Source organism: Carcharhinus amblyrhynchos, unplaced genomic scaffold, assembly GCF_965287045.1.
Source record: "Carcharhinus amblyrhynchos unplaced genomic scaffold, sCarAmb.v2.hapA scaffold_44, whole genome shotgun sequence".
In the NCBI taxonomy this organism is placed as follows: domain Eukaryota; kingdom Metazoa; phylum Chordata; class Chondrichthyes; order Carcharhiniformes; family Carcharhinidae; genus Carcharhinus; species Carcharhinus amblyrhynchos.
The window spans coordinates 514,323-535,617 of record NW_027649785.1 but is presented as its reverse complement, the minus strand read 5'-3'; the positions used below and the strand labels follow the sequence as shown (position 1 = coordinate 535,617).

At 51.4% G+C, this 21,295-nt stretch overlaps 1 protein-coding gene across 1 annotated transcript in view; it reads right to left on the bottom strand.

Annotated features, from left to right (window-relative positions):
- Window positions 1-507: 507 nt before the first annotated feature.
- Window positions 508-21,295, bottom strand: part of LOC145337159 (uncharacterized) — a 59,378-nt gene continuing 38,590 nt past the window's right edge. Inside the window, exons 2-6 of the mRNA XM_080181947.1 lie at window positions 20,605-20,660; window positions 17,704-17,827; window positions 13,705-13,861; window positions 10,116-10,309; window positions 508-8,184 (exon numbers count right to left, since the gene is read on the bottom strand). Coding sequence (XP_080038073.1) covers window positions 1,342-8,184; window positions 10,116-10,309; window positions 13,705-13,861; window positions 17,704-17,736 — 7,227 coding nt within the window. The 5' untranslated portion in view covers window positions 17,737-17,827; window positions 20,605-20,660 and the 3' untranslated portion in view covers window positions 508-1,341. The remainder of the gene's footprint in view (window positions 8,185-10,115; window positions 10,310-13,704; window positions 13,862-17,703; window positions 17,828-20,604; window positions 20,661-21,295) is intronic.

Here is a 21,295-nt window from a genome sequence, read left to right as displayed (position 1 = left end):
ACACTGAATGTGCTCGAAAAGCAGGCAGTAAACGCAATTGGAATGTAAACTGTTAATGGAATATAAACATTTTGAATTTCCTCAGTTGGACTCCATAAGAATGCCTAATAATCCTCCAAATCCCCTGTTCCAAGGACGGGAGTGTGTAATCTTTGAGTTTTGACACCTCTCTATAGCCTGCCTTTAACACGTTGACACAAGTAACTCCGTACGGTTATAATACTGCTGGAACCTGACTGTGTACACACTCGCTCACGCACACTCGCTCACACACACACACACACACTCGCTCACATACACACACACACACACACTCGCTCACATACACACACACACACACACACACACACTCGCTCACACACACATACTTGCTCACACACACTCGCACACACATACACACGTATACACACACACAGGCACACACACACACACGTATACACACACACTCGCTCACATACACACACACACACACTCACAACACATAACACACTCTCACACACACACACACACAGACACACACAAACACACACACAGTATACAGTCAGTTAGCCATCCCAGGCAGCCGCCTTCCATTTGACATCTCATCCTCACTGCTCTGCAAAGCCCTGGTGTTTAATAAAAATGAAGCATCAGTATAATTAGAGTGGCCACAGGTCCCTGTAAGACGATAACCAGGACATCTCGAATGGACTCACAGACAAACAAAACGGGGCAGGTTTTCCCCCTGTCGGAATTCATTCACCCCACTCACCCTTTGGGGTCCATTCATGTTGTAAACCACCCCCTCCCCTCCCCGGGCTGAATTCACTCTCTCGGCCTCACGTTCACCCTGAGACTCCTTCGCCCGAGGGATTCCTCCTGTTTAATCATTTTCCCTCTAAGTATCGTCCTGTCAGATTACAAAACGCCTGTACAAGCTGTGAGCCCGGGCCCTGGGCTTTGTAATTAATCCGTTAGGGCCACAATGCTTTGGTAAGGTCGCCAGTCTGAGGCGTAAAGTCTTGAAGCGAGGTGAGCAGATTAGGGGTGAGTGTGGAATGTGTTGGTGAGTGTTAGTCACAGAGAAGGTTTTACACAAGTTACATTCTGTGCACAGTCTTACGTTAGAATTCACGTACAGTATTGGAGACAGCTTTAAACCTCGCTTCTCGCCCCGGGAAGCTCCAGCCGGTGTCTTGTTAAGCCAAACTGTAGTCCAGTCATTATTATCCGCCTGTGCACCAAAACGCTGTTAACTGGCCGGAACGGTCCAAGTGAGGGAGATCTGTACAACACAAAGGTCCATTCAGGCAGTGGTGCTGGAATGGAGTTTTCACTGCCCCTCTGCACCGCGTCCTTCACTTAAATGCTGGTCGGCTTATCGGTCAGAGTTTCCGTTTTCGCCTGTTTCCTGCCCTTGGACACGGTCAGGGAGCCTTGCCCGTCCACCACCCTCTCCTCGGAGCTGTGCTCCTCGTGGTAGACGGTTGTGAAGCCGATCCGGGGCACCTGGAATTTGAAGTGGCGGGTGGCAGACTCCGCGTCTTCCAGCTGCAGCTCCGAGACGATGTTGTTCTGATACTCGGCTGAGCTGAGCTCCAGCACCCCTTTAGACTTGGGGCCAAGAGAGAACTTTGGGATTTTGAACTTGGCTGACTTGATTTCCGCCTCCTCTCTCTCCCCGCCATGTCCGCCGGCGCCCCCCTTTGGTTTGTGTTCCTTGCCGGGGTCAGCCAGGGTTGGGGTGGCGCCGTGAACAGAGTACGTTCCCTTGAACTTGCCCGAGGTAAAGCCCGCCGTTTTTGACTTGCCGGTTTTGGTGTGCCCGGCGTCGCCTCTGGACTCCAGCAGCGCCAGCTCGGTCCGGGCGGTCGACGTCACCAGCTTCGACGCCTCTGCGTCCTCGTCCTCTCGCGACCTTTGGTGGCCTTTCTTTTTGAAACCCGACAAGGTTATTTTGGGCCCCTTGACCTTCCCGCCTCTGACCGCCCCTCCGTTAACCCGGGGCGAGGGAGACTGGCCGGAGCTGGACTGGGGAACCGCGTCATCTCTCGACAGCGACATCTCCGTCTTGACCAGCTGGAGGCTCTGCTCGTTGTCGCCGTCTTTGGCCTTCTGGTAGGGTGAGGAGAACTCCACTTTCGGAAGCTTGATTTTGCCCATCATTCCCTGGCTCTCACTCTCACCATTGAGGTGGAGCCCCGATGGGTCGCCTGGCTTCACAGCGACAGACGAACCAGGCCCACTCAGGGAGACGTCAACTGTGGGAATCTTAACCTTCGGCAGCTTCAGTTTCACTTTCGATTTTCCCTCCAAGCTGTCCGCGTCGTCGCTTTCCTCGGCTCCTGCCTTTCTCCGGCGAATCTCCCAATCCTCTCCTTTCCTGGCAGATGTTTCTGCCTCTAAACTCCCATTAAGCTCTGAGGTTTTATTTTTCGACCAGGAGATCCCAAAGCTGGGCATCTTCACCTTGGAGGTTTTCAGTTTGACCTCGGAACTATCGGCCTGTGGCGGAGTTCCGGCGCTTGCCTTTGCTGGTTTGCTGTGACCCTTGTCCTTGGGCGATGATGTCTTTGGAAAGCCAAACAGCTGCTTTCCAGATTTGTCGGTCTTCAGTTTCGCCTCAGGTCCCGTCAGTTCAATATCAGCCTTGAGTGAGGTATAACTGCCATCCCTGCCCTTGGCCGTGCCTTCGCCCTTGACCGCACCAGTGGTCTCCTCCTGCGCTGAGACTTTCGGCAACTCCACACCAAACTTTGACATTTTCTCTTTGAGTTTGCTCAGCTTGCCCTCTGAACCATCCAGCTCCGCTCCCGCTGCGTCGGATTCAACCTGTAGGCCTTTGATGCTCACCTGCGGACCTTTAACCTCTGTTTTAGCCTTGGACACCGAACTGCCCGCAGTAGCCCCTGTGCTGCTCCGATCTCCAGACGGCTCTTGACTTTTGTCCTTCGACTCCGTCGAGCCGAATGAGGGAAGCTCGATCTTGGGCATCTTCAGCTGAAGGATGTCAGCCTCGGCCTCCTGAAACCCCCCCCTGCCCTCCAGTGCGCGCAGGTCCATTTCAGCGCCACCTCCCTCCATGCCAACTGATGACTCTCCAATCTTGGGCGTTGAAATTTCAACAGTGGGCATCTTAAAGAACCCCGTTGAGGAGATTTCTTCTGAACTTGTGCCACCTTGACCAGCCTGTTGAACATCTACACCTGCTTTGACCTCAACTTTTCCCTCCCCAAATGTGTCGTCTTTTGGCAAGTCAATCTCAACTTTGGGCATCTTTGCCATGAACATCTGGAACTTGCCATCCACATCCACCTCTGGACCCTGGACATCTACCTCAGTTTTGAACCTTCGGACGCTTGTTTCTGACACCTTCACCTTTGTTTCCACCGTCGCGCTGCCATCTTTCCTGCCGCTCTCGGAGATGTTAAAATCAGGCATCGTAAGTTTAGGCATTTTGAACCAAGATTCGGAACTGTCCACACTCGCGTCTGGGGCCTGGAGCTCACCTTTGACCTGCGCTCCCTTTGTCCCTTTCACGTCAACTCTGGCTTCCCGGTCAGCGGAGGCGGCCTTCCCTTTGGGCGAACTGCTATCGATATCAACGCCCACTTTCGGTGTGGGGATGGTGACCGACGGCATCTTAATCTTGAACTTCTCTGACTTGCTGCTACCACTTGCCTCGAGGTCTCCCTCGACCGGCCCAGACACACCCGCGCTGGGATCCAGCTCCCCCTTTCGGCCTTTCCCCAGTGAAATTCCAAGCACGGACGTTTTGGATTTGGATGCTTTGCCCTTCCCGTCCTCCAGCTCCAGACCGGCCTCCATCTCGGTGGTTTTGGGCGAAGTCCCAAATTTTGGGAGCCTCAGTTTCAGTTTCCCTCCCTCTGTTTCCTCCTTGGTTTCAGCTTCCTCCCCTTTGGCTTTCTCCTTTGTGCTGATCTGGAATTTGGGCATTTTGATTTTGCCCCCTTTGATTTTCTCCCCCGGGCTCTCCAGCTCCACCTGAGGGCCTTTCATCTCGGCTTTCGATTTTGCCTTCGATTTGTCCGCCGGGAGACCGGCGTCCAGCTCAACGTCCTTTGCCTCGGCTGGGGAGGTGCCGAAACCGGGCAAAGAAACCTGAGGCATCTTTATTTTGAATTCGCCTCCCGCAGGGTGAGGCTCCACTCTGGGGCCTACAGCCTCACGAGCCACCTTCCTGTCTTTGGACAAAGTGATATCAAGGTTGATGTCTGGAGCCGTGATCTTTGGTGGTGAGAACTTTGGCAGAGAAAATGCGGGCAATTTAAATTTTCCTTCTGTATCTGGTCCCTCGGCCTCAAGTAGAGAGGCATCCATCTCAATGTCAACTTCAGACTGTTTAACTTTGGGTAGAGAAATGTCCACTTTCGGCATTTTTCCTTTGAACGTCACCCCTTTGCCTTCTGCATCCTCCGCAGATGCCGAGACGTCAGCCTCCTTTTCCTTTGACCCCAGCAAGCCAAACTTGGGCATCTTCAGCTTGAGCTCCAGCTCTTGGGGTTCAGAGCTTAACAAAGTAGCCTTGCCTTCGGCCCTCTGTATCGAGGTGTCGACCTTGGGAACGGGGAAACTGAGGTCAACGTCTGGAGCCTTCACTTTGGGGACCGAAATGTCGACTGATGGCATTTTCACCGAGGGGAGTTTGTGTTTCTCCTCCGGGTCGGGCACTCCCGGTTTCCCCTTCGCTTTCGGAATCTTTAATTCTCCCCCGTAGCTTTTCAGTTCGACTTCCGAGACGTCCACTTCTGTCCTGGGCAGCAACCCCTCGGTGTCTGCCGGCTTTACCTGAGGCACCGAAATTTCAATCGAAGGCATCTGTATACTTGGCATTTTCAACTTGCTGCCGGAACCTTCGGAGTCTAACGTTCCGGATTTGGTTTTGGCCTCCGCATCCAGGTCCGCTTCTCCCTTTGGCCCGAATATCCCAACGGTGGGCATTGTAAAAGACGGCATCTTGAGTTGGATGTCAGGCCCTTCAGTGGTCAGATCGGCCTTGGCGCTGACGTCCGTCTTTCTCGTGCCGGCACCAGGGTCCTTGGCCTCCGCTTTGCCCTTTGCTGGATGGGTGTCTGAAGGAAGGCTCCCTTCGGCTTCCAGAGATTTGCTTTTAAACGCTGAAATCCCAAATTTGGTGGATTTCATAAAGGTTGCTTTTCCTTTTCCCTCGGGGCTCTCCGCTTTAAGTTCTGGCCCTTTCGGAACGTGTTTACCGATGTCAGGGCTGGGAAGAGAGATGTCAATCCCTTCCTCGTACTTCTTGGAGGTTCCAAATGTTGGCATTTTGAACTTGGGCATCTTGAGCTTACCTTCTTTCCCTTTCAGTTTTGGATCGTCAACATCTGCATCTGCATCAACATCGAGGGCCTTCCCCTGAACTTTGCCCTTTGCTGCTGGAGAGGGCGTCTTTCCGTCAACCTTTGCCCCATTGCCCTCTCCCTCCTTACTCTTGGAGCCAAATTTTGGCAGTGAGATTTTGGGCATCTTGACCTTGGCATCAGGCCCTTCGACGCTGACTGGACGGCCACCGCTCTCAATCTTGGCATCACCTTCAGCGGCGGAAGTCGATTTAATCGAGGGAAGGCTGATATCGATGTCCAGGAACTCAGTCTGAAGGGCGGGAATATCAATCGTGGGCATTTTCATCGAGGGCATTTTCAGTTTCAGCTTTGAGCTCTCGTCCTCGTCCACATCGGCCTTCCCCTTGGCGTCCCGTTTACCGGTTTTGATGTCGGCCTCAGTCGTTGGGCCGGACACGTCCACTTCGCCCACTTTCAGCTTTGGAAGAGCTACTTCAAATTGGGGCATTTTAAGCTTTGCTTTCCCATCCACATCCTCAGCTTCCAGTCCTTTCCCTGCTCTCACATCAACGTCTGCCCCAGCCTCTTTACTCTTCATCGAAATATCAAACTTTGGAAGCGATACCTTTGGCATTTGGAGGGTGACATCAGGGCCTGTCAGGGTAACCCCAGCCCTCTGTTCCTCTCCACCAGCCTTTGGCGATTTCACGCTGGCACGAAGACCCTTGTCCTCCCCTTTGACGTCGCCAACTTCTGCTTTCTCTTTGGGGTGGCAGATGTTAACGTCCATCTCTGGTAGTTTTATCTCGGGCGCTGAGATGTCAAGCGTTGGCATTCTAACCGATGGCAGTTTCCCCTTAGTACCCACCTCGGAGCCGCGGACTTCCCCTGCCGCCTCCTTGCCGCTGGCTGACGTACCAAACGTTGGCAGCGCCACTTTGGGCATCTTTATCTGCAGAGTGAGTGCCTCTGGGCTCACTTCGGAAGGCTGGCTGCCAACCTTTGGCGCTCCGATGCTGACTTTGGGAATCTTGATGCCGCCTTCGACAGCCGGTGGTGGGACCTCTGCCTTACCCACTGGAAGGTGGACATCAGGGATCTTTATCTCGGGCGCCGAGATGTCAATGGTGGGCATTTTGACGGATGGCAGCTTTCCCATGATGCCGAGGCCAGGGCCACTCACATCGGCTTCAGCGGCGAGCTCTGCCTCGTCTTCCGCCTGTTTGATTTTGGGTAGAGACACTTCAAATTTGGGGATCTTTATCCCTTTGAACTTGGCATCTTCACCGTCTGCCTCCAGTTTTGCCTCGGCCTCCTTGCCGCTGGCTGAGATGTCAAACGTCGGCAGTGACACCTTGGGCATCTTCAGCTGCAGATCAAATCCCTCGGACGTCATGTCTGGTTTCTGACCATCAGCCCTTGGCGCGCCAACGCTGACCTTTGAAGTTTTCAGGTCAACTCCTGGGGAAGAAACCTCTACTTTCCGAGAAGGAAGCTGAACATCTGGAATTGTTACCTTGGGCGCTGTAATGTCAATAGTTGGCATTTTCACCGAGGGCAGTTTCATCTTTGCTTCGGGTCCTTCCACCTGGGGGCCCTTGATGTCCACTTTGGCTTTGGAGACCTGTACTCGGGCTTCAGTCTTTGGTGGGGAGCCAGCAGCCTCAGCTTCTCCTAGTTTCATTTTGGGTAGAGACACCTCAAATTTTGGCATCTTCAGCATTGAGCCTTTGGCGTCTGGACCTTCGCCTTCGATTTCCTGGTCTTCTTTGCCCTTGGTGGAGATGCTGAACTCTGGGAGGGACACTTTTGGCACCTTCAGTTTGATCTCAGGTCCTTCGATGCCGCCCTTGGATTTTTGGATTTCTCCCTCAACCTTGGCAGCTCGGACATCGGGGGCTTTCCCATCCAGTCCCCCGCCTGAAACATCAGCTTTACCCTTCGGCAGACTGATTTCAAAATCCGACACCTTGGGGGCAGAAATATCAATTGTTGTGATTTTCTGGGCAAGTTCTTTAACTTTTCCCTCCAAACCTTCTGTCCTGTAACTACCAACGGCAATTTCAACGCCTCGCGGAGCCACAGCCACTTCTTCACTTTCTTTCATTTTTGGCACGGAGATGTCAATGCTGGGTATCGAGATTTGGGGCATCTTCAGTTTGCCCTCTGGGCCCTCCACCTCACCCACAGCTTCTTGACTTTCCACTTTGACCTTTGGGCCTGTTATCTCGGCTGCCTGGCCAAACGATGGCATCTTCAGCTTGAAGCCTTTGGCATTCAGGTCGCCTTCCGCCGCCGGGCCTTTGACGTCCGGTTCAGCTTTTGGTAGGCCGATGTCTATTTCCACCTTAGGGGCTTTCGCTGGGATGCCGAGGGCCAGTTTGCCTTCGGCTGCCTCCCCTTCAGCTCCGCCGGACACCGTGAGTTCCGTTTTAGCTTTAGAAATGGGGACATCTACTTTCTCTTTCTTGGCTTTCGGCAGCTTATCGGGAGTCGGCTCCTTGGCGTCAGCTTTCGCTCCAGCTCCTTTAGCCGTGACGGTGCCTTTTGGCTCAGGGGGTTTCAGCTCGACGTCCACCTTGGCCTTCCCAGACTCCCACCCCCGCAGCCCCGGGAACTTGAGCTTCTTCTTCTTGTCTTTTGCGTGTTCCTCTCCCAAGGAGAGTTCAGCTTCCACCTCCGGGTGCGTGACCCTGCCCGCACCTTTCGAAGCCGCTGTGTCCTTGGGGGAAGTGATGGTCAGCTTCTTAAAGGTGGAGAACTTGGGGAAGGCAAACTCCACGTCTACTGGCACATCCAGCTCCACACCCGCCTCGTCCCTACTGAGGACCTTCCCCTTCACTAGCTTCTTGGTTTTCTTGATGGGTGACATGCTCTTGACACTCTGAACAAAAGACACGGATATTAGTCCTTGCTCTCCTTAACTACAGTACGCGAGTTTCAGTTCAAAATCTCTTTTTTATTAATTTGTGGGACGTGGGTGTCGCCGGCTGGGCCGTAATTTATTGCCCTTGAACTGAGTATCTCACTCAGCCATTACACAGGGCAGTTGAGAGTCAACCACATTGCTGTGGCTCTGGGGTCATCTAGACTCCTACAGTGCAGAAGGAGACCATTCGGCCCATCGAGTCAACACCAATCACAGTCCCACCCAGGCCCTATCACCGTAACCCCATGCATTTACCCTAGCTAGTCCCCCTGACACTAAGGGGCAATTTAGCATGGCCAAACCCACACATCTTTGGACTGTGGGAGGAACCCAGAGCACCCAGAGGAAACCCACACAGACATGGGGAGAATGTGCAAACTCTGCACACACATAGTGACCCAAGCCAGGAATCGAACCCGGGTTCCTGACGCTGTGAGGCAGCTAACCCTGTGCTGCCCTCCATGTAGGCCAGACCTGGTAAGGACGGCAGATTTCCTTCCCTCCATGACATTAATGAACCAGGTGGGTTTCAATGGTTTCATGGTCAACAGTAGATTCTTAACTTATTGAATTCAAATTCCACCATCTTCCACAGCGGGATTTGAACCCGGGTCCCCAGGACATTAATTGAGTTTCTGGATCAATAGTCGAGCGATAATACCACTGGGCCATTGTCTCCCTAGGTTAGCTGTTCCTGACCAACATCCAATGTGGTCTCCACCCAGCATATCCCCTACTGGAAGAAGGCACTTGGCACAGGAGGAGGCCATTCAGCCCCTCGCAAGGAGCTGACTAGCTCACTTCCATTCCTAGCCCTCACTATAATCAATCTTCAAAAGTAAATTAATAAACAATCTCTGGCTGTCTTCGATTCGTACAATCGCAAGTTTTTAACTCATTCAAATTCAAGGTTAGCGATCTTATCAGTTTTGGTCTTAATCAAAACTGGACAGGCTGGAACTTAGTTACGAAATAGAAAATGCTGGAAAACCTCAGCGGGTCTGACACCATCTGTGGAGGGAGAATAAAGCCAACGTTTCCAGTCTGGATGACCCTTCATCAGAGGATGATTCTCAGAGGAGGGTCATCCTGAGTCAAAACATCGGCTGTATCCTCTCTCCATAGGTGGCGTCAGACCCGCTGAGATTTTCCAGCATTTTCAGTCTTTGTTTCAGATTCCATCTTTCTGGAATACGGTTACCCGCTGACCTTATTGTTTCTGGGTCTATATATTTCTCTTTTCCAGAGAGCAGTGGAGGTTGGGCCATGGAATATTTTTAAGGCTAAATTATATAGATTCTCGATTGACAATGTGGACAAATCAAGCAATGGATTTGCTGCTTCCAGTTTTAGACTCGTAGAATCCCTACGGTGCAGAAGGAGGCCATTCAGCCCATCTGCACCGACAACAACCCCATCCAGCTCCTATCCCCGTAGCCCCATGTATTTACCCTGCTAATCTTCCTGACACTAAGGAGCAATTTAGCATGGCCAATCAACCGATTCCGCAGTTTGGAGTGTGGGAGGAAACTGGAGTGCCCAGAGGAAACCCACGCAGACACGGGGAGAATGTGCAAACTCCACACGGACAGTCACCCGAGGGGGGGAATTGAACCCAGGTCCCTGGCGCTGTGAGGCGGCAGTGCTAACCCACTGTGCCATCCATATCTCATGGGGTGGGGGGGGAGGTTGCTGAGGGCTATCTGACTGCCCTTTCCACGAGAATAATTTTCCATTGAAATGGAAAGCAGTTTGTGTACAGAGCAAGCGATGGCTTTGCAGCTTCCCGTGCTACTGTACAAGTAAAACCCGCCTTGTTTATAGAAAGTTTCCACTTGGTGAAGAAGATTCCAGAATAATCCAGGACTTTTGTTTGAAAATCTTACCAGTTTAGTCTTTTTGGCTTCTGGTCCTTTCAGTTCAAGGCTCCCAGTCTCTGCTGAAATAGCCACATCAGCACTGGGCACGGTCCGCTTCAGGCAGAAGGCAACTTTGTACGGCTCTGCGCTCTGAAGAATCTTCATCACATCCTCATACTTGGCATTGTCAAAGTAGACCTTAGCACTGAGGAGCTGGTCCCCTGCAGACACATCCACACACAACCGTCACTGAGACAGGAGGGGAAACATGCGGACAATCCACTGTTAGACATCGGGAAGGAGGGACAATCTCACTACCCCAGAGTGTGAAAGGACAGTGTGTGACCCAGTGTCCCAGAGTGCGAAAGGACAGTGTGTGACCCAGTGTCCCAGAGTGTGAAAGGACAGTGTGTGACCCAGTGTCCCAGAGTGTGAAAGGACAGTGTGTGACCCAGTGTCCCAGAGTGTGAAAGGACAGTGTGTGACCCAGTGTCCCAGAGTGTGAAAGGACAGTGTGTGACCCAGTGTGTGAAAGGACAGTGCGTGACCCAGTGTCCCAGAGCTGAAAGGACAGTGTGTGACCCAGTGTCCCAGAGTGTGAAAGGACAGTGTGTGACCCAGTGTCCCAGAGTGCGAAAGGACAGTGTGTGACCCAGTGTCCCAGAGTGTGAAAGGACAGTGTGTGACCCAGTGTCCCAGAGTGTGAAAGGACAGTGTGTGACCCAGTGTCCCAGAGTGTGAAAGGACAGTGTGTGACCCAGTGTCCCAGAGTGTGAAAGGACAGTGTGTGACCCAGTGTGTGAAAGGACAGTGTGTGACCCAGTGTCCCAGAGCTGAAAGGACAGTGTGTGACCCAGTGTCCCAGAGTGTGAAAGGACAGTGTGTGACCCAGTGTCCCCGAGCTGAAAGTACAGTGTGTGACCCAGTGTCCCAGAGTGTGAAAGGACAGTGTGTGACCCAGTGTCCCAGAGTGTGAAAGGACAGTGTGTGACCCAGTGTCCCAGAGTGTGAAATGACAGTGTGTGACCCAGTGACCCCGTGTGTGAAAGGACAGTGTGTGACCCAGTGTCCCAGAGCTGAAAGGACAGTGTGTGACCCAGTGTCCCAGAGTGTGAAAGGACAGTGTGTGACCCAGTGTCCCAGAGTGTGAAAGGACAGTGTGTGACCCAGTGTCCCAGAGTGTGAAAGGACAGTGTGTGACCCAGTGTCCCAGAGTGTGAAAGGACAGTGTGTGACCCAGTGTCCCAGAGTGTGAAAGGACAGTGTGTGACCCAGTGTCCCAGAGTGTGAAAGGACAGTGTGTGACCCAGTGTCCCAGAGCATAAAAGGACAGTGTGTGACCCAGTGTCCCAGAGTGTGAAAGGACAGTGTGTGACCCAGTGTCCCAGAGTGTGAAAGGACAGTGTGTGACCCAGTGTCCCAGAGTGTGAAAGGACAGTGTGTGACCCAGTGTCCCAGAGTGTGAAAGGACAGTGTGTGACCCAGTGTGTGAAAGGACAGTGTGTGACCCAGTGTCCCAGAGCTGAAAGGACAGTGTGTGACCCAGTGTCCCCGAGCTGAAAGGACAGTGTGTGATCCAGTGTCCCAGAGTGTGAAAGGACAGTGTGTGACCCAGTGTCCCAGAGTGTGAAAGGACAGTGTGTGACCCAGTGTCCCAGAGTGTGAAAGGACAGTGTGTGAAAGGACAGTGTGTGACCCAGTGTCCCAGAGCTGAAAGGACAGTGTGTGACCCAGTGTCCCAGAGCTGAAAGGACAGTGTGTGACCCAGTGTCCCCGAGCTGAAAGTACAGTGTGTGACCCAGTGTCCCAGAGTGTGAAAGGACAGTGTGTGACCCAGTGTCCCAGAGTGTGAAAGGACAGTGTGTGACCCAGTGTCCCAGAGTGTGAAAGGACAGTGTGTGACCCAGTGACCCCGTGTGTGAAAGGACAGTGTGTGACCCAGTGTCCCAGAGCTGAAAGGACAGTGTGTGACCCAGTGTGTGAAAGGACAGTGTGTGACCCAGTGTCCCAGAGTGTGAAAGGACAGTGTGTGACCCAGTGTCCCAGAGTGTGAAAGGACAGTGTGTGACCCAGTGTGTGAAAGGACAGTGTGTGACCCAGTGTCCCAGAGCTGAAAGGACAGTGTGTGACCCAGTGTCCCAGAGCTGAAAGGACAGTGTGTGACCCAGTGTCCCCGAGCTGAAAGGACAGTGTGTGACCCAGTGTCCCAGAGTGTGAAAGGACAGTGTGTAACCCAGTGTCCCAGAGTGTGAAAGGACAGTGTGTGACCCAGTGTCCCAGAGTGTGAAAGGACAGTGTGTGACCCAGTGACCCAGTGTGTGAAAGGACAGTGTGTGACCCAGTGTCCCAGAGTGTGAAAGGACAGTGTGTGACCCAGTGTCCCAGAGTGTGAAAGGACAGTGTGTGACCCAGTGTGTGAAAGGACAGTGTGTGACCCAGTGTCCCAGAGTGTGAAAGGACAGTGTGTGACCCAGTGTCCCAGAGTGTGAAAGGACAGTGTGTGACCCAGTGTGTGAAAGGACAGTGTGTGACCCAGTGTGTGAAAGGACAGTGTGTGACCCAGTGTCTCAGAGTGCGAAAGGACAGTGTGTGACCCAGTGTCCCCGAGCTGAAAGGACAGTGTGTGACCCAGTGTCCCAGAGTGTGAAAGGACAGTGTGTGACCCAGTGTGTGAAAGGACAGTGTGTGACCCAGTGTCCCAGAGCTGAAAGGACAGTGTGTGACCCAGTGTCCCAGAGCTGAAAGGACAGTGTGTGACCCAGTGTCCCAGAGCTGAAAGGACAGTGTGTGACCCAGTGTCCCAGAGTGTAAAAGGACAGTGTGTGACCCAGTGTCCCAGAGTGTGAAAGGACAGTGTGTGACCCAGTGTCCCAGAGTGTGAAAGGACAGTGTGTGACCCAGTGTCCCCGAGCTGAAAGGACAGTGTGTGACCCAGTGTCCCAGAGCTGAAAGGACAGTGTGTGACCCAGTGTCCCAGAGTGTAAAAGGACAGTGTGTGACCCAGTGTCCCAGAGTGCGAAAGGACAGTGTGTGACCCAGTGTCCCAGAGTGTGAAAGGACAGTGTGTGACCCAGTGTCCCAGAGTGTGAAAGGACAGTGTGTGACCCAGTGTCCCAGAGTGTGAAAGAACAGTGTGTGAGCCAGTGTCCCAGAGTGTGAAAGGACAGTGTGTGACCCAGTGTCCCAGAGTGTAAAAGGAAAATGTGTGAGCCAGTGTCCCAGAGTGTGAAAGGACAATGTGTGAGCCAGTGTCCCAGAGCGTAAAAGGAAAGTGTGTGAGCCAGTGTCCCAGAGTGTGAAAGGACAGTGTGTGACCCAGTGTCCCAGAGTGTGAAAGGACAGTGTGTGACCAAGTGTCCCAGAGTGTGAAAGGACAGTGTGTGACCCAGTGTCCCAGAGTGTGAAAGGACAGTGTGTGACCCAGTGTCCCAGAGTGTGAAAGGACAGTGTGTGACCCAGTGTCCCAGTGTGTGAAAGGACAGTGTGTGACTCAGCATCTCAGGTAGTGCCCACAGGTGGTGTGAAAGCCAAAGGAATTTATTCACCCAATGTTTTGTGCACAGTTACAATCTGGATGTGCCTTCCCTGCCCTGACCCAGTCTAAAACGCAGCTTACCCTCCTTCAGATTCAGGGCTTTTGCAGCTTTTGACTCCTTCAGCACTTCCTTGACAAAGATTCCTTCCTTCCCTCCACCAGCCACACGAAATCCTGTCGCCCCGACCTCTGCTGTCGTCTCCATAATTAATTCCACCATCTCTGACATCTTGACCTCCTGATGTGGGGGAGGAGACACAGATTAGATGTGGACATGTGCGATGCCTCCCTCCTCGTGTCTCCTGGTCAAACCTAGATGTATCAGACCTGTGTGTTCTCTCCCTCAATATCCTGGAGGGATAGGTGTATATAGAACATAGAACATAGAACATTACAGCGCAGAACAGGCCCTTCGGCCCACGATGTTGCGCCGACCAGTTAAAAAACAATGACCCACTAACCTAAACCAATCCCTTTACGTCCATAAACCTATCCACGGATCTCTTAAACGCCCCCAAACTAGGCGCATTTACAACCGCAGCAGGCAGGGCATTCCAATCCCTCACCACCCTCTGGGTAAAGAACCTACCCCTGACATCCGTCCTATAACTACCCCCCCTTAATTTAAAGCCATGCCCCCTCGTGCTAGCTTTCTCCATCCAAGGAAAAAGGCTATCACTGTCCACCCTATCTAAACCTCTAATCATCTTATATGTTTCAATAAGATCCCCTCTTAGCTGCCTTCTTTCCAGCGAAAACAACCTCAAATCCCTCAGTCTCTCCTCATAGGACCTCCCCTCCATACCAGGCAACATCCTGGTAAACCTCCTCTGCACCCTCTCCAAAGCCTCCACATCCTTCCTGTAATGTGGGGACCAGAACTGCACACAGTACTCCAAGTGCGGCCGCACCAGAGTTGTGTACAGTTGCAACATGACGCTGCGACTCCTAAATTCAATCCCCCTACCAATAAATGCCAAGACACCGTATGCCTTCTTAACAACCCTATCTACTTGATTCCCAACTTTCAGGGATCTATGTACACATACACCTAGATCCCTCTGTTCATCCACACTATTCAAAGTCCTCCTGTTAGCCCTATACTCAACACATCTGTTATTCCTACCAAAGTGAATTACCTCACACTTCTCTGCATTAAACTCCATCCGCCACCTCTTGGCCCAGCTCTGCAACCTGTCCAAGTCTTCCTGCAAACTATGACACCCTTCCTCACAATCTACCACACCTCCGACTTTGGTGTCATCAGCAAATTTACTAATCCACCCAACTATACCCTCATCCAGATCATTAATAAAAATTACAAACAGCAGTGGCCCCAAAACAGATCCGAGGCACACCACTCGTAACCAAACTCCATGACGAATATTTACCATCAACCACCACCCTCTGTCTCCTATCTGCTAGCCAATTCCTGATCCAATTTCCTAGATTACCCTCAATCCCATACATCTGCATTTTCTGCAGAAGCCTACCATGGTGAACCTTATCAAACACCTTACTAAAATCCATATATACCACGTCAACTGCCTTACCCCCATCCACCTCTTTGGTCACTTTTTCAAAAAACTCAATAAGGTTAGTAAGGCACGACCTACCCTCCACAAAACCATGCTATCTCCAATCAATTCATTACTCTCCAAATAACTATAAATCCTATCCCTAATAATTTTTTCTAAAACCTTGCCCACAACAGAAGTGAGACTCACCGGTCTATAATTCCCGGGGAAGTCTCTGTTCCCCTTCTTAAACAATGGGACAACATTCACTAACCTCCAATCTTCCGGTACTATACCAGAGGCCAACGACGACCTGAAGATCAGAGCCAGAGGCTCTGCAATCACTTCTCTTGCCTCCCAGAGAATCCTAGGGTAAATCCCATCCGGACCAGGGGACTTATCTATTTTCAATCCCTCAAGAATATCCAGCACATCCTCCTTATCAACTGTAATACTGTCTATTCTACTCCCCTGCAACCCAGTGTCCTCCTCAGCTATATTCTCGTCCCCCTGCGTGAACACCGAAGAGAAATATTGGTTCAACGCCTCTCCAATCTCTTCTGGAGATGTAGGCTCGGACTGGTTGGCGATGAATAGCACTGGGAGGGGAATGGGTTGGATTATTCAGGGATGAAATATTATAAATGAGAGGGTTCAGGATCAGAGACAGAGTCGGGAAAGACAGGTCATCAAAAGGATAAAGGAATTCTGAAAAACACGCAAGAACATTGAAGTTCTCTTGCGATGGGGACCAGTGGGCCGATGGAGATACCAACAACCTTCAGGTCAACCCAACAGGCAAATATACCCCCCTTCCTTTAACACTGCTGGATCAGAGTCCTGCAACTCCCAAACTAACAGCACCGTGGAAATACCTTCACCTCACACATGGCGGCTCTTCCACCTTCTCCACATCAGCGAGGGCTGAACAATATACTCCCCGTCAGTGATATCCCATCATCTACCTCATTTCTTTATCTCCCTCACTCCCACCATCTCTCTTACTTCCTTACTGTCCTCACTCTCTTATCTCCCTCACCCCATCATCTCCCTCACTCTCCTATCTCCCTCAGTCTCCTATTGCCCTCACTCCCCTAAAGCCCTCATTCCCCTATCTCCCTCACCCCCTGTCTCCCTCACTCCCCTACCTCCCTCACTCCACTTTCTCCCTCACTCCCCTATTGCTCTGACTCCCCTATCGCCCTCACTCCCCTATCTCCCCCATCCCCTTCACTCCCACCACCTCCCTCACTCCCACCACCTCCCTCACTCCTCCATCTCCCTCACTCCCACCACCTCCCTCACTCCTCCATCTCCCTCACTCCCACCACCTCCCTCACTCCTCCATCTCCCTCACTCCCACCATCTCCCTCACTCCCACCATCTCCCTCACTCCCCTATTGCCCTCACTCCCCTATCTCCACCCTCTCCCTCACTCCCCTATCTCCCTCACTCCCCATCTCCCTCACTCCCCTATGTCCCCCACTCCCCATCTCCCTCACTCCCACCACCTCCCTCACTCCCACCACCTCCCTCACTCCCACCATCTCCCTCACTCCCACCATCTTCCTCACTCCCCTATCTCCCTCACTCCCACCACCTCCCTCACTCCCACCATCTCCCTCACTCCCACCATCTCCCTCACTCCCCTATCTCCCTCACTCCCACCACCTCCCTCACTCCCACCACCTCCCTCACTCCTCCATCTCCCTCACTCCCACCATCTCCCTCACTCTCCTATCTCCCTCACTCCCCATCTCCCTCACTCCCCTATCTCCCTCACTCCCCTATCTCCCTCACTCCCCATCTCCCTCACTCCCCTATCTCCCTCACTCCCCTATCTCCTTCACTCCCCTATGTCCCTCACTCCCCTATCTCCCTCACTCCTCTATCTCCCTCGCACCCATCATTGTGAGGTTGCTGAAGCCTGTGTGTGTTGCTAATAAAGTTATTCTCTGTCGGTGCAGACATTGTTACACAGACAAAGCATCGAATCGTCTGATTTCCGAGTGGAATGTGAACAATTGCCAGTGTTTCAGAAGCAGCAAACTGAGTGATTTAATATCTATTGGGGTGTGAGCTGCGTTTAACATCAGGACTGTGAGGGAGGTGGTACACTCAACATTACTGCTGCAAGCCTTATGAGGATAGGTTGAGGGAGCTGGGACTCTTCTCCCTGGAGAGACGAAGGTTGAGAGGTGACCTGATAGAGGTTTATAAGATGTTGAGAGGTACAGATAGGGTGGATTCTCAGAGGCTATTTCCCAGGACTGAAATGGTCGCTACGAGAGGACACAGGTTTAAGGTGCTGGGGAGCAAATACAGAGGAGATGTCAGGGGTAAGTTTTTCACTCAGAGGGTGGTGAGTGAGTGGAATCGGCTGCCGTCGGTGGTGGTGGAGGCGAAATCACTGGGGTCTTTTAGAAGACTTCTGGATGAGTACATGGGATTTAATGGGATTGGGGATTGTAGGTAGGTCTGTGGCTTAGTAGGTATAGAAATGATCGGTGCAACTTGTGGGCCGAAGGGCCTGTTTGTGCTGTAGTGTTCTATGTTCTATTACCTCGGTCACTCCACTCTGAGGCACAGACTCCATGCTGGTTTCAGACAGGCGTTGACTCGCTGGGAGAATTCTTGTTGGGTTGAACAATGCTCTCTACCTCCTGGTGCAGAAGCTCCCTTCGAATCTACAAATCAGAAAAGTTCCTCAGAATTTAATCCTCCAGCCGCCTAAACCAAAACTCTTACAGCTCACCCACTACTGCATAAACCAAAACTCTTACACCTCACCCACCACTGAGTCGGAGGGGGCGAGGGTCCGACAAGGGAAATCTCCATTAACCTCAGGCAGGATATCCCAGCCGTGCTCGCCCCAAAACTGGAAAATCCCACCCGAAGTCAACGGACCTTTGCACGGTCTGTCCCACCGCCCGCTGCGATTCCTGTGGTAGACGGGACGGGAAGATTCCCCCCATACAGGTCATTCCCAAAATAACTGGTACATGCTCATACTCCTTGAAAGTGGAGTCACAGGTGGACAGAGTGGTGAAGAAGGCATTTGGCATGCTTGGTTTCATCGGGTCAGAACATTGAATACAGGATTTGGGAGGTCTTGTTGAAGTTGTACAAGACATTGGTAAGGTCACACTTGGAATACTGTGTACAGTTCTGGTCACCCTATTATGGAAAGGATATTATTAATCTAGAAAGAGTGCAGAAAAGATTTACTAGGATGCTACCGGGACTTGATGGATTGAGTTATAAGGAGAGGCTGGATAGACTGGGACTTTTTTCTCTGGAGCGTAGGAGGCTGAGGGGTGATCTTACAGAGGTCTATAAAATAATGAGGGGCACAGATCAGCTAGATAGTTAATATCTTTTCCCAAAGGTAGGGGAGTCTAAAACTAGAGGGCATAGGTTTAAGGTGAGAGGGGAGAGACACAAAAGGGTCCAGAGGGGCAGTTTTTTCACACAGAGGGTGGTAAGTGTGTGGAACAAGCTGTCAGAGGTAGTAGTACAAGTGGGTACGATTTTGTCTTTTAAAAAGCATTTACACAGTTACATGGGTACGATGGGTATAGAGGGATATGGGATTAGCTTAGGGGTTTAAAACAAAAGGACAGCATGGACAAGTTGGGCTGAAGGGCCTGTTTCCATGCTGTAAACCTCTATGACTCTAAAAGCCTCACGGTGAGTGGGTGGACTTGAGGAAGGATCACAAGAGGAGGAGGCCATTCAGCCCCTCAACCTGCACCGCTGTCAAGGCTGATCCGCACCTTAATCCTGATTTCTTGCTGGGGTTCCGTATCTCTCCAGATGCTTACCGAACAAAATTCCATTAAAGTTTTGACATTTCCAGTGGACATCCTGCCTCCCCACTTTTTCCCTGCCTTTCGGGTGAAGCAATGCTCCCTGGTATCATCCCAGATAACACAGCTTCTTATCCGGGGAGGTTTGCTGAGAAGGTGGGTGGTAAAGTGGGGAGAAGTTGGGATTGAGGGATTTGAGGAAATTGGCAGATGGGAATTCTGATTTTTTTGGCAGAAGCAGGGTCAGTGGGATTGAAGAATTTGGGAAGGAGGCGTGTCAATGGCATTGAGGGATACAGGGAGCATGTTGGTGAGTCTCAGGGATACGGGGAATGTGTTGGTGATTCTCAGGGATACGGGGAGTGGGTTGGTGATTCTCAGGGATACGGGGAGTGTGTTGGTGATTCTCAGGGATACGGGGAGTGTGTTGGTGAGTCTCAGGGATACGGGGAGTGGGTTGGTGATTCTCAGGGATACGGGGAGTGTGTTGGTGAGTCTCAGTGTGTACCATCTACACGATGCAGTGCATCCTGTAGATGGTACACACTGCTGCTAATGAGCATCGGTGGTGGAGGGAATGGATATTTGTAGAAGTGGTGCCAATCTAACGGGCTGCTTTATCCTGGATGATGTAAAGCTTCTTGAGCGTTGTTGGAACTGCACTTTTATTTATTTGTGTCACAAGTCGGCTTACATTAACACTGCAATGAAGTTACTGTGAAAATCCCCTAGTCGCCACACTCCAGCACCTGATCGGGTACACTGAGGGAGAATTTAGCGTGGCTGATACACCTAACCAGCATGCCTTTTGGACTGTGGGAGGAAACCGGAGCACCCTGGAAGAAACCCATGCAGACATGGGGAGAATGTGCAGACTCAGCACAGACGGTGACCCAAGCTGGGAATTGAACCTGGATCCCTGGTGCTGTGAGGCTGCAGTGACCTCACTGTGCTGCTCATTGAAGATAGGGAGTATTTCATCATACTCCTGACTTGGGCCTTGTAGATGTTGGACAGGCTCTGGGCACTCAGGAGGTGAGTTACTCGCCGTGTTTCCAAGTGTGAGGGTGTGGGTGAGAGTGTGTGTGTGTGTCAGATGTGTGGGTGAGTGAGAGTGCACATGACAGTGAATTTCTGTGTCTGAGTGAGCGTGAGGGTATGGGTGAGCGTGTGTGTGTGTGTGAGGGTATGGGTGAGTGTCTGTGTGTGTGTGTGTGAGGGTATGTGTGTGTGTGTGTGTGAGGGAATGGGTGAGTGTGTGTGTGTGAGGGTATGGGGTGTGTGTGTGTGTGTGTGTGTGTGTGTGTGTGTGTGTGTGTGTGTGTGTGTGTGTGTGTGTGTGAGGGTATGGGTGAGTGTCTGTGTGTGTGTGTGAGGGTATGGGGGTGTGTGTGTGTGTGTGTGTGTGTGAGGGTATGGGTGAGTGTCTGTGTGTGTGTGTGTGTGTGTGTGTGTGTGTGAGGGTATGGGGGTGTGTGTGTGTGTGTGTGTGTGTGTGTGTGTGTGAATGACTATATGTCTGTTCGGTTGCACCTTTACGAGTAAAACGAGAAATTTGCCAAAATAAAAAATACAATTAAAGGACATATAACTGATTGAGAAAATGTGTTGGTGAAAGATCGATTGGTGTGAATTTATTTACATTCAATACTCACAGGAGGGTCTCCTCAAGAAGTGGAAGGTTGACCATCCTCTGATGTTCACAGGAGACCTACAAATGAACACATCAAGCACATGATACCGGGTGAAACGAGTGTGTTCATATTCTGACAATATGGACTCTTACTGATTCCAGAGTCCATATAGAGATTATCAATACACAGAGTCCATAGAAACTCATAGAAACTTATAAAATTCACACAGGGTTAGACAGGGTAGATTCAGAAAGAACATTCCCGATCGTGCGGGAGCCCAGAACTAGGGGTCATAGTTTGAGGATGAGGGGTAAACCCTTTTAGAACTGAGGTGAGGAGACATTTCTCCACCCAGAGGGGGTGGTGAATGTGTGGAAATCACTCACACAGAATGTAGCTGAGACCAAAACATTATGTGATTTCAAGAAGAAATTAGATATCGTTCTTGGTGCTATCAATACAGAGCCCATACAGTCAGAGATTACCAATACAGACCCATACAGTCAGAGATTACCAATACAGACCCATACAGTCAGAGATTACCAATAGAGAGTCCATACAGTCAGAGATTACCAATACAGACCCATACAGTCAGAGATTACCAATACAGAGCCCATACAGTCAGAGATTACCAATACAGAGCCCATACAGTCAGAGATTACCAATACAGACCCATACAGTCAGAGATTACCAATACAGAGCCCATACAGTC